Genomic DNA, 13,956 nt, shown 5'->3' with positions numbered 1-13,956 from the left:
GTGGATTTACAGAGCTGTGATACTGACAGCTTTTGGCCCTGGGTGAGGTGTGTGAGTTCAGGACACAGCTGGGTGAGGAGCTGTGGTTATGGCTGATGTCAGATCAGTTCCTCTATTGGAGACAGCACTTTCCTGTGTCAAACTCCCAAGCTGGCTGCATTTCAACAACATTTGGATTGATCCCCTTGGCTTTCAGGTGCCACTGTTTGTGGGCACACATAACTCCATGTGGAATGCCAGCGGGCAGCTCTGGGCAGCTCTGAGAGGGGCAGCTGCAGGTGTGGCTGCAGATGGAGCCGAGATGCAGCTGAAGTGTGGCCATGGTGGTAGCCAAAAGTGGCCAAGGGTGGCCGCAGGGGTGGCCAAGGGTGGCTGAAGTGGTAGCCAAGGGTGGCCGCTCTGACCGCGCTCTGTTGCAGCCGCCTGGACCAGGGCCTGGCCGTGCTGGTGCGGGAGCGGCAGACGGACCTGGTGGTCATCGAGGGCATGGGCAGGGCCATCCACACCAACTACTACGCCGTGCTCAGGTGTGAGAGCCTCAAGCTGGCCGTCATCAAGAACTCGTGGCTCGCCGACCGCCTCGGGGGCAAAATCTTCAGCGTCATCTTCAAGTACGAAGTGCCCTGTAAATGATGGAGCTGGCACGGCCGATGGACTTGCACTAGTTTTACTTTAACTGTAAAGAATGTATTTTTATTACAACAGGGACAAGAGTTCACAGGAAATTCCGTATTTATATTGTGCTTTTGTGACTTAAAAAAGCGACAATATGATTCACTCTATAGTCTACACACTCAAATATATATATGTATATCACTCATTGTTTATTTTGGTAAGTGTTTATTTTAATGCTGCAGTATTTGTGATGAAAAGACTTTATTTTTTTGTTCTGTGAGACATTCATATAGAAATATATTTAAATGTCAATGAAACCTTTTTTATACATCTCTGCCTACTCTGCCAGCAGTGACATAGCACGTACCAAATAGTTTGTAACTGCTAAGTGAACCTGACGTTGCATTTTCTGATGTTGTATTTTCAGCTTTTAGACTTACCCAAAGCTGTCCTGCTCTGTGCAGCTCAGCTGATGGAAGGGCTGATCCACCTTCTCACCCCACAAATGTTGCTCAGGCTGTGACTGAGCCAGGGCTGTTGCAGTCTGAGTTAAGGACCAGCCCTGGTTTCCCAGCACCTGGAATTCCTAACCCCTTGTTTGTTCCCATTAGCAGGAGGGATGAGGGAGGGAGTCCTGCAGCTGCACTGAATTCCTTCACAGCAGCTGGAAGCTGAGTCTCACTGAATTCCCCTCCCAGGGAGGGTGCAGTGCTGGATTCAGGATCACCCAGAACCTCCCTGAGCCTGAGCCCCCTTGGTTTCTGTTGCCCTCAGTTCTCCCTGCTGGGACTGACAAGGATGGGTGTCTTTGTTCCTGTGATGCAATTACAGCCATTCTCAAGGAGCCCAATTTGCTTTTTCCCTCCTTCAGCTGTGCAGTTCATAAATGGAGTGATTTCACCACCAATTTGCCCTAAGACTTAAATGCCTCAGTCATCCCAGCTCTGAAAGGGAAAACAGCTTCACGAGGAAAGTGTTTAACATGCAGCTGAGAAACTGTTCCCCTGAACTTCAGCATTGTTTGAGAGCAGGAGAGTGATGCAAAACACCCTCACATCTCCCCTTGCAGGGGAGCAGGGGCTGTGCTGTGTTTGACTCATCCCCACACCCCTGCTCTGGTACTGATGGAGTTCCACTGTCAATCCACAATTCTTGGGACACGAGAACAAAACATTCTCTGTCACCCCACAGTGGCCCTTATCCTGTGATGGGAAGGGATAAAGGACAAGCCCTGCCTGGCATTTCTTAGCTCCAGTGGTTCCTTGGTGGCAGAGGCTCCCTTTCTGGGGTGCAGGGAGGGCCTGTTTGGGGTTGCACAGCAGCACTGTCAGTTCTGATTCAGGAATTCAGGAATTCCCAGAGACCAGCACCTCCTGCTCGGGCAGGGCAGGGTGAGGCTGTTTATAGCTACAATGCTTAAGCTGCTGCTCCTGATTACAACAGGCAGACAAGAGCTTTAATGTTCCACAACTGTTCCTCACACAGGAATTAGTAGCAGAGGCTTCACATTAACCTGTCCCCAGTCACTTCCTCCTACAGGCCATCGTGGACTTACAGGGTGAACTTCAAACCTAAACACAGATCCACCATCCTGGCCAGCTCAGCTCCAGTTATCCACTTGTCACAGTTCCACTCTCCCCCTTATCAATTTAAATTCTTCCAAACCACTTAATTCCCTTGTGTCTGCAGCTCCACTACCACTCCAGAAGTGCTCTGTGTGTGTTTAATTAGCAACCTAACACTCTAGACTAGCAGAAAAACATCTTCCTACACTGATACAGCTCCTAGGATGTGGTACAACCCTAACACAGCAAAAACTCCTCAAGCATTTGCCTTCCCTGATGTGTCCTGGCTTTGTCTGGCGGCTCCTTTTATGCGTAGACGAGTGCAGATTTCTTCTGTGAAAACAGAGCAACAAGATTTCTGAAAGAGAAGGGGGGAGAGAAGGCTGTGGGTGGGTCGTTCTGCGGATCCATCTTTTCCACTGCACATTGGGAGGGCTGCAGAGCAGGAGCACCAAGGGGCACACTGGGACACTGGTGCAGTTTCACTGTGTGTTTTCCTTGTCTGATGATTAAAGAACAGCCACCAGTGGGAATAAACTTGTTAAGGATCATTTACTGTCCTTTCCAACACCCAGGGCAGTGGAATCCAGTTTGGCTGCCTTGGCAGTTCAGGGAATGTACATTTTTTTATTTTTTTGGAGCTGGGGGGAAGGGATGCTAGGGGTTTATTTTATTTCTATATATTATATTTTTGCTGTTCAGGCTACAAACCCATCCCACAGCCCAAACTGTGAAAGGGCTCACCTTGGAGGAAGGAGGGACACGGGGCAGGACAGGGGCTGGAGCAGGAGCCAGGGCCCACCTTGGAGGAAGGAGGGACAGGGAGCAGGACAGGAGCAGGAGCCAGGGCCCACCTTGGAGGAAGGAGGGACATGGGGCAGGACAGGGGCTGGAGCAGGAGCCAGGGCCCACCTTGGGGGAAGGAGGGACACGGGGCAGGACAGGGGCTGGAACAGGAGCCAGGGCCCACCTTGGCGTGCGCGGCGGCGCGGCGGCTGCTGCTGGAGAGCTCGGCCAGGGCGGCGAGGATGCCGAGGGCGAGGCCGATGCCCAGCGTGAGGAAGAGCCCCCCCAGCGCCGGCGGCTCCAGGGGCCCCCAGCGCTCGCGGCTCTGGCGCAGGCAGCTGCTCTCCCACCACTTGTTCCGCAGGTAGTCCAGGTCGCCCGACTCGCGCAGCTTGAGCACGGCGATGGACAGGGGCTTGGTCCAGGGGGATGCTGGGCAGTGGGAGAGGAGAGAGAGGAGGATGGGAGAGCTCCCAGTGTTTAGTTAAACACGGTTCGAGGGGTCAGAGGTGTCACTGAACACAGCCCTGCCTGCCAGAGGCTTTTCCTGGCTAACAACGATCCTGCCCTGGCCAGAGCGGTGGTTACACCAGGGGGATAAAGGTGCTTTGGGAAGAACACGAGCAGACTGTCCCCTGCTCACTGAATTAGGGATCTGCATCCCTGGGGACACCAGGAGATGGAATATTTGTGGATCAGAGTTCAAAGTGAGAGACAGCATTAATTCCCCGCAGAGCAGTGCCCCAGTTTTCAGTCTGGTCACCCTGACAGCAGCATTGGCTCTGGCCCGTTGCTGTCCCTGCTCCTGCTGTTCTCCCAGGAAGGAGTGGGGAGCACAGGGACGGGGGCTCACCCTGGGTGGTGGCGATGCCGAAGCCACGGGCTCCGATGACCTCGGGGGCCCGGATGAGGTTGCAGTGCCGGGCGGCCGCCAGGTCCTGCGAGATGGACTCGCCGATGAAGGCGTAGTTGGAGTCCATCACGCGCTGCACGGCCTCCTGGTAGGTCTTGACCAGAACGTGCTCCCGCCTCTTCTCCATGTACTCATAGATCATCTGGTGGATGGGGTTCTTGGAGTTCTGCAGCCCAAAAATCCAAGACACAAACTTAAGGGTGAGGCAACCATCAAAAAAAAAAAAAATCCACCTGTATGTGCAAGGGTTGTAAAACAGTTTGGAGGAGAAGAGCACTTAAACCATGTGTGAGCCCCTGCAAGCACAGATTGTCCCCAGCACTGGGGACAGGCATCACACAGGGGTACAAGTGCCACAGATGGCACCTGCTGCCCGAGGTACACAATGGCAACCCCTGAAGAACAGAGAGATTTTTAAAGGAGAATTCAGAATAAAAATAAGAGTTCTGTGCCTGCTTTCCTGTGAGAAGAGGTGGAGGAAGGGCTGAACAGAACAATAATCGTATTATTTGAAGTATTCCAGGAAATCTGAGGGAGTCAACAGTGACGAGGGTGTTGTAGGGATTATAAGGCCTGAGCTGTGGGAGCTCAGCAGTCCTACAGCCCCCCTGTGTGTGGGCACAACGAGATTCTCTGCACCTTGAAGTAGTAGAAAGTTGAGGAGCCCTCCAGTGTCCCAAACTCCAGATTCCTTTGCTTGACCAGGTCCTCGAAGGTCTGGATGGGGAGCTGCTCGCTGCCGGAGCTCAGCAGGGCCGTGAAGTTGGCGATGTAGGCGGCCAGCAGGGCCAGGGTGAAGAGCCACCAGACCACAGCAATGACCCTCACTGAGAGTGCCTGGGGCCGGGGGGTGGCACCTGCACCACAGGGAGCCAATAAATCACCACAGATCATATGGAAGGGGATCATACAGGGGCAGAGACACACCAAGAGCGGCAGATCCAGCAGCCTGAGTTACAGAGACTTCCCTTTAGACAAAGGCAAACTGCAGACCTGCCCTGCAACTACGCAGAGCCTGAGCCCAGAGGGCCCCACTGTGCTGGTCTGAGCAGCAGCAGCGCTGCAGGGCAGGGCTGGAGCAGCAGCAGTGGCACAAAGCTGCAGAACAACTCCTCTGTACTGAGCAATCCTGCCATGCTCAGCTGGGCATTGCCCCGAGCAGTGGTTGCCCTGAGCAGAAAATATTCCCCAGCCAGAGTCAATCACCAAGCCCAGCAGGTCTGTACTCACACCTTCCCAAACTGGTTTCGTGCTCCAAGTGTCCCTACTGAGACATCTTTTCACCAGTGTCACAGAGGAGCTGGGTGCACCATCATCCTAAAAACCCCACTGCTCCCAGAGCTGCTCTGGTGCATCCCCACAGCTCACCTTGCAGGGCCAGTGCTCCTGCTCCAAACCAGAGGCTGTTCAGGAAGGTGAAGTGGTTCTCTTCATTCTTTGGCTCATTCCATTCACAGGGGCTCAGTCTGTGGGAAAATGACAGGATAAAACCAGACACTCAGAGGAAAAAAAATAAAAATAATCCCCACCAAGAGATCTGGTGTTCCCCACGGGGAGATCCCACTCCTAAAGCTGGCTTAATCTAGCAGGGTTTAAGCTTTCTTAGCCACTGTACTAGAGCTGTGCAGGAGGTTCCTCAGAGCAAAAGGCTCCCTGGGACTTTCTAATCTCTTCATAGGTGAGAAAGGCACTGATTTAACAGTGAACAGAAATGCATTTGTACCTGGCGACAAGAAAGAGGCAGAAGCACGTGAGCAGGTAAGCAAATAAAAGGGCTGTCCAGGTCTCCTTGCTGAAAGGAGACAGGAAGTGGAAGAAAGACATGTCCTGGGAGGCCGTGTCCTTGCGGAGCAAGATCCCAATGCCAGTCTGCAGGAAGGGCGTGGTGAAGGACACCACCTCTTCCCTGGCTGAAGTGACAGTCAGTGGAGCCACTGCAATGTCAGCTTCCTGCCAAGGAGATAAAAACCAATCAGCCACCCAGCCCAGGGAACATTTCTGCCCCTCAAACATTTCTGTCCCTCAAGCAGGCGCTTCCCTGGCTGAGTGGGTGGGTGTTGAAATGGCATCACTTCTCCAGGCCAACAGCCTTGGGACGTGAGCCCCAAGGAACAGGGCAGGTTTCCATGGGAATCACTGGAATGGAATTCCACCCGGTGGAATCATTCACAGTGAGGTGCTGGTTGGTATCTGGTTGGCTTCTGGTTTCCTTCTGCAGCAGGAGCTAGGCTGGGTTTACTCATCCAGGAGAAAAGGCTGCTCCTGTCTGACTCTGGCTGAGAGCTGGGCACAGACTGAGCTCAGAGGGGCAAAGAGCTTTAACTGAAGTGTTCCCCACAGATGGCAGAACATCAGCCACAGGGAATGCACCTGATGGGGTGAAATGTGTATTCAAGCATCTCTTGAAGAGTCTGGGCATTGCCATTCTGAATGAAATGAGTCTCACCCAGGGGAAGCTCAGGATAAGTTTTCCCAAGGTGTCTGCACAGTCTCACAGACTACAGAGAAACAGTGAGACAGACAGGAGCAGCCCTGGGAGTGCCTGGCTATAACAGGGGTCTCTGCTGTGGCCGCTGTATTTCCACCCTGTAGGCCAAACATGTGGGACTCAGATTCAGTCAAAGAAAGAAACGGAGAGTTTCTAGCCAGGCAGATGCCTGAGAAAGAGCTGGAGAGAATGTAAATAATTCTTTATCTCTCTTGTTTTCCACATTGTTAATATTAAAGTTCTATCACTGTGCATCAAGAACTCTGCACCAATGCTGTAGCTTGTTTTCACTTCAGACCAAATGGATTTGGTCCTTGCAAAGCTCTGTATAAAAGAGCAGTGTATTTTGAATAAATCAGAGTTTTACTCTCAGCAGCTTCTGAGTCAGAGTCTTTTCATTCCCGTCCTCCCTCAACAGCGACAAAACCCAACTCCAAGTCTTGCGCTCATCCCTTCTACAGGACAGCTCCAAGTTCCTCAATTCCTATGAAGCCCAGGAGCTGCTCCTGCTGTCCTGTCCCTGGGGGTGGCTCAGGGGCAGGGACTGGGCCTTACCCTCCGGAGGATCTCTCCGATCATGCCGCTCCAGTTGCCGCCGGCCGCCACGGCCCCGTACTGACCGTCGCCCACCACCCTGACGCGGTACTGGAAGCGCAGCATCCCCGCCAGGGCTGCCAGCAGCTCCATGCAGTACCCCTCCAGCTCTGCTCCCCTCACCATCACGTAGGGATCCTCCTGTGAGGGAGGGACACACACCCGGGTTACCTCAGGGCAGTTAAACCCGGCCTCGGCAAACCCGCCCCATCGTTCCGCTCCGGGAAGATTTTCCCTGGAGATGAAACACCGCCAGGGCAGCTGCATCCTGCAGGTCACACCGCAGGAATAAGTGAAAATCTCTTCTCAAAAGCCTCAAAGCCAAATATTTTAATTTTGGCCCATCAAAGCCTCAGGTGAGGGGCACAGGCTGGGCAGGGCCTGACATCAGGATCAGAAAATTCACTGCTGCAGCTTCTCCTCAAAGCCCCGCTTGTCTGGAGCACCTGGTGATGCATTTGGGGGATTTTATCACCCGTTTTTATCCCTGTGTAACCTTTACATTGTTCCTACCTCAGGGCAGAAACAACACACTGGGGACTGAGCCCCTCAGGTGCAGCTCAGCAGAGACCTGGCTGCCTCCCCAGGTCACTGACACAGCCCTGTGCCCCCAGTGACAGCCCCAAATCCTCCCTGTGCCCACTGCAGACAGCTGGCACCCCCAAAACCCTGCCAGGAGCAGGGACATGCCTGTCAAAGCCAGCCCAAAACACCCCCAGCACATCATTAAAATAAATCAAATAAAAGGCAAAGTGCAGCCACAGCTGTTCCCTGCCACTGTCACGGCCTTACCAGGATGGTTGTGACAGTCAGGGTTGGAAGTCCCTCTCCTGCTCCGCGTGAGTCTGTGCCCTGCAAACCAGAAATTTGGATTTCAAAGTGCCAGGCATGGCCCCATCAGGCTGGGCCTTACCTTGGGGTGACCTGGGGGGTGTTAGGGGGTTAAACCAGCCCTAAACCTGCGGTGGCTGCTGCTGCTTCCTAACTAATTAATAAATCACAGCGTTTCACTTCATTGCCTGGTGCAGACAGAAATCACTGCAGATGCACCTTCAGATGGTGTGTACAGCTTTCCCAAGAGACCAATTCCTGCTGCAGACAAAAGAATTAGCAGCCAATTAAGGTCTCATTAGAGAGCAATTCCAGGAGACACAGAACAGTTGGAAACCTGAGAGGAGGAGGAGAGGAAAATGTGGATTTTCTTGAGTTAAAGATACATCTTGCAATTTTACAGTCACCCACTCGAGAGGATTCCTCATCAAAGCCACTTCAGAGCAATTGTAGCTTTTTCTAGTGAAGTGTCAGATTCTGTGAGGTTTGTTGGTCTTAAATATATCTGCTTATTGTAAAATTACAGGGTAATTTTTCTAGACAGAGAGAGAGGATGTGTATATGTGTGTGTGAATATATAAATATATAGATATATATGCAGTACAAGACATCCAAAAGAAACCTCAGTCCTTCCAAACGATCTTGGTTTAATTCTCTCTGTGGAATTGGAAGGGTTTGAGGGATGAGCTTTGTCTGGAAGGCTGTGATCACAAGTTCCACAACTCTACTAGACAAGGGCTACTGGCAGGTTCTTCCCTGGGGCACAACTGAATTTTAAGCTCTGGACAAAAAATTCAGTCAAAAAAAACCCACAGAAACAAACAAAGGAAAACAGGACAGCAACACAGCCAGCCATGAACAGTGTTCTTAAAATAATAACTCTTTAAAGATGAAAACCTTTGTACACTCTGACCACTGTTTCTGAATTAAATATGTAAGATCTGCCCCACGCCTTCCTCAGTAGCTCTGCACTAATGAACTGAGACATACCTTACTCACAGCATCATCATTCCTCCCAGCTCCTGGAAAAAGACAACAAAATCAGATTTGTGCGGGGCTTGTATTTACAGCTCCTCATTTCACAGTGCACTGAAATAGCCAGAACAACCACCCTCAACTCCCAAACTCCCTTTGTTTCCTTCCCCAAGGCACAAAAGGAGGCAGGGCCAGCAGAGAGGGGCTGCAGGAGGTTCTAATGGCACTCAGTGATGTCGCTTGATGTTCCTCACCCTGCACAGCCAGTCCACCCCTGAGGAAGGGCAGCAGCAGCTCTTCTGCCTCCTCACACAGCCCAGATCTGCCCCCACTCCTGCCAAGCCCCATCTTCCCCTGAGGAGAAGCCAAAAGCTCCTCACCACCCACTTCCCAGCCACTGTTTATTCTTACTCTTCCTTTCCCTTACTGCTGGCAGGTTCTGCATCTGAGATGCAGAATTAAAACCACGATTTTGTCAATATATTGCTTATTAATTGCCCGGGATGATTTTTCTAGAATCTGCTTAGCATTGCTCCTTGGACTCAGAGAATTCACAGCTCAAAAGCCAAAAATCCCTCAAGATAAACCAAAAAATGCACTCTTTCAAGCAAAAGCTGTGGGGTTTTCTCTAAATATAACAGCATATTCATTCATTATGTATTTATTTTTCCTTCTTTGGTGTTGCATTTTCTGGCCTTGTGCTGAACTCCACATTATTGTAAAACAAAACCTGTTTTTTCCCTCTCCACTACAGTTCTCCATGGGGGCTGGAAATCTCCACAAAGGAGTTCTCTTGTCTCCCTTTAGAAACCCTTTAAAGCCAGCAGCAGCTTTTGGAGGCCCCGTGGGGTTCCTTGGAAGGCAGCAGAGCCTTCTGAGGGCTCCAGCTCCCAGCTCAAAGCCCCTTTGTGAGCCCTCCTGAAAGGCCCAGGGCTGATGGGGCTGCAGCACCAACCCCAGGTCATGGCAGGGACACTGCCCAGCATCGAGGCTTCTGCTGGGAATCCTCCTGGGAATCCTGGGATTCCTCCTGGGAATCCTCCTGGGAGGCTGCAGCAGCACAGGACAAAGGGAAGGGCTCATCCCTCCCTTCCCCATATGTTGGTAGTTGTAGGAAGAGGCTGTGGCTGTAAGAAAAAACCAGCTTTTTCTTTGCTCCTGCTACCCTGAGCTTGCCCAGCCTTCCAAAGGGAGGTTTCTGCTGGACTCCTGGGGAAAAGGCTCCTGGCACTGGTCAGAACTGACTACCTCACCTCAGTTTTCTCCCCCATCCTCAGCACATCTTGCTGCAGCTCAAGGGACCAAAACCTCACAGAAGTGCAGCTTTAACCACAATAACCACACCTAAACCCACCCTTTTTCTTGACATTTTTCATCTTCCCCCATCTCTGTCATCTGGTTTTCAGCTGTAGCAGCAAAGACTCTTGAGGACATCAAAGACACTTGGGGACATCAAACACACTTGGGGACATGAAAGACACTTGGTGGCAGCACTCACAAAGTCCCAGCCACAAGGTGAGCCCTGGGGAATCTCTTAATAACCCACTTGAAAGCAAATTCTGAGATTAGGACAAAATCATGCAAGACTGGCAGGTAAAAACTGAAGGAATTAATGCTCTGAAGGAGAACAAAACCAGGTTTGGGTGCAGCCAACACTTCTGGATCCTTTTCCTCACCTGCCTGGCTCGATTCCCTCAGGAGCAGCACGGCTGTAACCACACAGATTGTGAAGTGAAGACCTTTATCCATCGGAGCAGAAATTCCTGCTGCTCTACAGGAGCCTTCCTGCTGGAGGTGAAAGGCAAGAAGTTAAACCCGGTTCTACAGTTCCTCAGCACTGGGTGAGATCAGTTTGTCCTGGATTTTCTGCTCCTTTTTCTGTAGAGCCACAACTCCAAACAAGATCTCCAGCTGAAAATAGTCACTGCTGAGCTCAGCCAGAACAAATACTAAAGAAAGGTTCTGGTGAAGTCCCCACTGCAGCAAAAAGGATGTGACAAACCTGGAAAAGGGGCTTTACCCACTGGTGGCTCTCTCCCTGTGGGTTCCCCCTAGGGAAAGGACAGGAGAGGAAGCAGCAGCAATATTTTTAATGGTATTTGTTGTCCAAAAAGATACAGGACACCATTACACCAGAAACAATAAAAATAAATTTAAAATGCCCAAGAAAACTTACCATTTATGAGAGTGTGCAGGCAAAAATATACTACATGTGGCATTACTGCTGACTGATGCTCAGAAAACACAGGATTTACTGATCTTACCTCATCAGCTTTTAGGAAATTTCCCCAATCCTGCATCCTATGAAAACTCTTAGCATTACAGCTCAGTACTTTCACTCACTCATATTCCCTAATGAGAGAAATAACTAAAACCTCCACAGAAGGTTATTTCCAGGTTAAATTTCAATACTGATTTTGTTGTTGCTGCTGTTAAAAATTTCTGCGAAATGGGAAAATGTTGATCCTTGTGAAAGGATCCCAGAGGAGAGGGCTGAAATCTGAGCTGTACATCAGCCAGCACTTGTGGGAAATGCATTTGTGAGGAATTTTCAAAACCTGTCAGAAATCTCACACAGTCTTGTACATCTGTATGCAACCACTGAGGTGAGGTGTTACCACTCAGGAAGGCCATGGAATAGAGATGACATTGTTGAGAGAGAGACCGAACTAGAAATAAGTTTCAACAAGTTTCAAAATACAGCCTTGCAAAAAGACCAGATATTTTAGAGAATTAGAACTGTGAAAGATGATTGTATTGTGACCAAGAAATGGCTTGGCTTCTGATGGAATGGCGTTTTTACGACTGATAATGGAATAAAAAATTTTTAAAATGCCTCTCAGTTGCCCCATCTCTGTAAAAGCTGAAAAACCAACAAACACTGACTTTATCCTACAACTGCTTTTTAGACAAAGTAGTTGCTGCTCTTTGCTGTTGCCAGAGCAGCACAAAAACTGAGCAGCTGCATTAACCCCGGGGGAAAAAAGGAAAAGAAGCAGCAGCCTTCAGGCTGAGCCAGGGAGGAGCTGCGCTTTCCCTGCTAGGTTTAGCCTCTAAATTCCTGTTCCTTTTCTCTTACAATTTGGCACATGCAACAAAATCATCTTTGTTTCAGGAGGTGTCTTCTAAAAACACCCAAACTGATCAGAGCCGGTATTGCTGGCATCACCTTGAACAGCAAGTTGTTAAACACGCTGCTTAGGGATTACCTAAAAGCACAAATAGGGTGCAAATCTGGGTTCAAAAGCCAGCAAGGAGCGGGTGGCAGCAGGCTTTGCCCCTTGCCAGAAGCAGAGCACGAATTGAAGGCGGTTTCTCACTTACAGCGACTCCCTTGGGCTGTCTGTCCGTCTGTCTGTCTGTGGGTCCCTGCGGGAGCTGCTCGGGATGCCCAGCACAGAGCAGCGAGGATCCCGCAGGTTTGGGCATCCCGTGCTGGGATAAATACCCGGGAGAGGAGGAGGAGGAGGAGGAGGAGGAGGAGGAGGAGGAGTGGCATCTAAACGTGCCAGCTGGACCAGGGCACCCCTGGGGCTTTGGGGAAGGAGGAGACCACACCAAAGGCAGGCTTTGGAAGCAGCTCAGTCCAGCAGCTGGATGCTGCATCAACACTCACAGAATTCTCTTCCTGCCCTGTGATGTTGCTGTAAAATTCCTCCCTTTGGAACAGTCCCCAGCAGCTGTGCCCGTTTTCCTGCCTGCTGATCACACAGACAAAATCAGCTTTGAAAGACACAATTGAATGTTCATTATCAGTGCTCACGAAGGCCAAGCTGGAGGAACAGAGCCCATAAATTCCATGTCCAGCTATGTTCAAGGCACTGCTTGTGATCTGGAGACTTTGGATTTCAGATCTTACAGCTTAATGAACTGAAATGCACATCCAGGAGCCTCAGGAAGAGCAGAAGAATGAATACCAAAACTGTGACCTTCTGCTGACTTAAATGCCAAATAATTCTTAAATGCTGGAATAAATTTCACTTATAGGAATAAAGAAATACATGATGAATAGTCAGTCTTCCACAGTGTCACAAAACAAGCTGTAAAAGTGGTTGCTACTAATTTGGAAGCAAGAGGGCAAATTTCACATGTACACTAATGACTTAAATCCAGACATTGTTAGTTAAAATTCTGAACGAAGTTAAATGTTTTAAAGTGTTCCATGATGCTGCCTCCTGTGAGGTGCATTAATTTATTGTATTAATGCTTAATCAATTAAAGATGAAAATAATCTGACTGTGAGACTTAGCCTTTGAGAAGACACAAATAGGCCTTTCAAACATTAACTTTCCAAAGCTGTCAAGTTGCATGTACTTGACATTAAAGCTACAAAAGCAGCGACTCCCTGCAGCTTTTCAGCCCAAAATTAAAGTATTACATGAATGATTTTTTCATCCAGAGAATGTTAATGAAATTTGCTTTGTGCTGGGACACAATGGGAGGCTCCTCTTGGCAGATGACACGTTCTGCTGCAGCTTCACCTCCTTTCCTTCGGAGCCTGCAGTGATGCTGTGGGGTCACCTCAGTGCACATCCCAAACCTCTGCTGCACAAAGCTGTCCTGGCATCTGCAGGGTCTGAGTCCTGCAGACAAGCTGTGCAGATCTCAGCCAGCCTGGAAAACTGAGGGAATATTTTCAGACAAACATGCTGAAGAGCATTTGAAAAGATTTGATCAGACAATTTAACCCCTCCAGCTCCATCGCCATGTTATGGTGATAACACTGTCAGTTTTACATTTTGATATCTCAGAGTCTAAATTTCGTTACTGTTTTGGTATCTCAGAGTTTAAATTAGAACCAAGAGCCCCTTTCCAGCTCCACAAGTGACAACCCTTCCAGGAGGAGTGTCAAGGAAGTAAAATGCACTTTCACTGTGCACTTTGCTGGGACAGGAATAGAAGTGATTTTTCAATCAAGTGACAGGTGAAGAGCAAAACTGTGCTGCAGCATTTTCAGCCAGACTTTAAACCCCCTCAGTGATGAGACAGGGCCATCTGTGTTACTTGTACAGCTGCTCCAGGATGGATCTGCTCCTTCTGTCTATTTGGCTACTAATTCCACCAGTTCCCCCAGAATTTTCATCCTCGCAGCCAGGGCTCTGCCCCAGCCCCTGCGCTGTGTCTCACACCACAGAATGTCAGTCTCTGCCAATCCTTGCACAAGTTCTGCAGGACCTGAGAAAATCTGA

General features: G+C 49.9%; 2 protein-coding genes across 4 annotated transcripts in view; one reads left to right on the top strand and one right to left on the bottom strand.

Annotated features, from left to right (window-relative positions):
- The window catches only part of PANK4 (pantothenate kinase 4 (inactive)), an 18,291-nt gene extending 17,359 nt beyond the window's left edge, over window positions 1-932 (top strand). For both annotated transcript variants that reach the window (XM_012570400.5, NM_001244913.2), the window contains 1 exon segment: window positions 420-932. In XM_012570400.5, coding sequence (XP_012425854.1) covers window positions 420-633 — 214 coding nt within the window. In that variant the 3' untranslated portion in view covers window positions 634-932.
- LOC100220650 (probable glutamate receptor) lies at window positions 804-13,956 on the bottom strand. 2 transcript variants are annotated; one of them, XM_030289507.4, is made up of 11 exons: window positions 12,092-13,956; window positions 10,444-10,555; window positions 8,783-8,814; window positions 7,754-7,813; window positions 6,923-7,102; window positions 5,603-5,829; window positions 5,248-5,345; window positions 4,519-4,736; window positions 3,820-4,045; window positions 3,151-3,398; window positions 804-2,538 (listed from the first exon to the last, which is right to left on the bottom strand). In XM_030289507.4, exons 1-11 carry the CDS (start codon window positions 12,371-12,373, stop codon window positions 2,437-2,439), a joined length of 1,785 nt encoding a protein of 594 aa, XP_030145367.4. In that variant the 5' UTR covers window positions 12,374-13,956; the 3' UTR covers window positions 804-2,436. The 2 variants fall into 2 exon arrangements, with proteins under 2 accessions (XP_030145367.4, XP_012425878.5); XM_012570424.5 differs by having other exon boundaries at window positions 10,444-10,552.

This window comes from Taeniopygia guttata, chromosome 21 (genome assembly GCF_048771995.1).
Source record: "Taeniopygia guttata chromosome 21, bTaeGut7.mat, whole genome shotgun sequence".
NCBI classification, from domain to species: Eukaryota; Metazoa; Chordata; class Aves; order Passeriformes; family Estrildidae; genus Taeniopygia; species Taeniopygia guttata.
The sequence above is the reverse complement of the archived record's forward strand: the minus strand, read 5'-3'. Positions and strand labels throughout refer to the sequence as shown.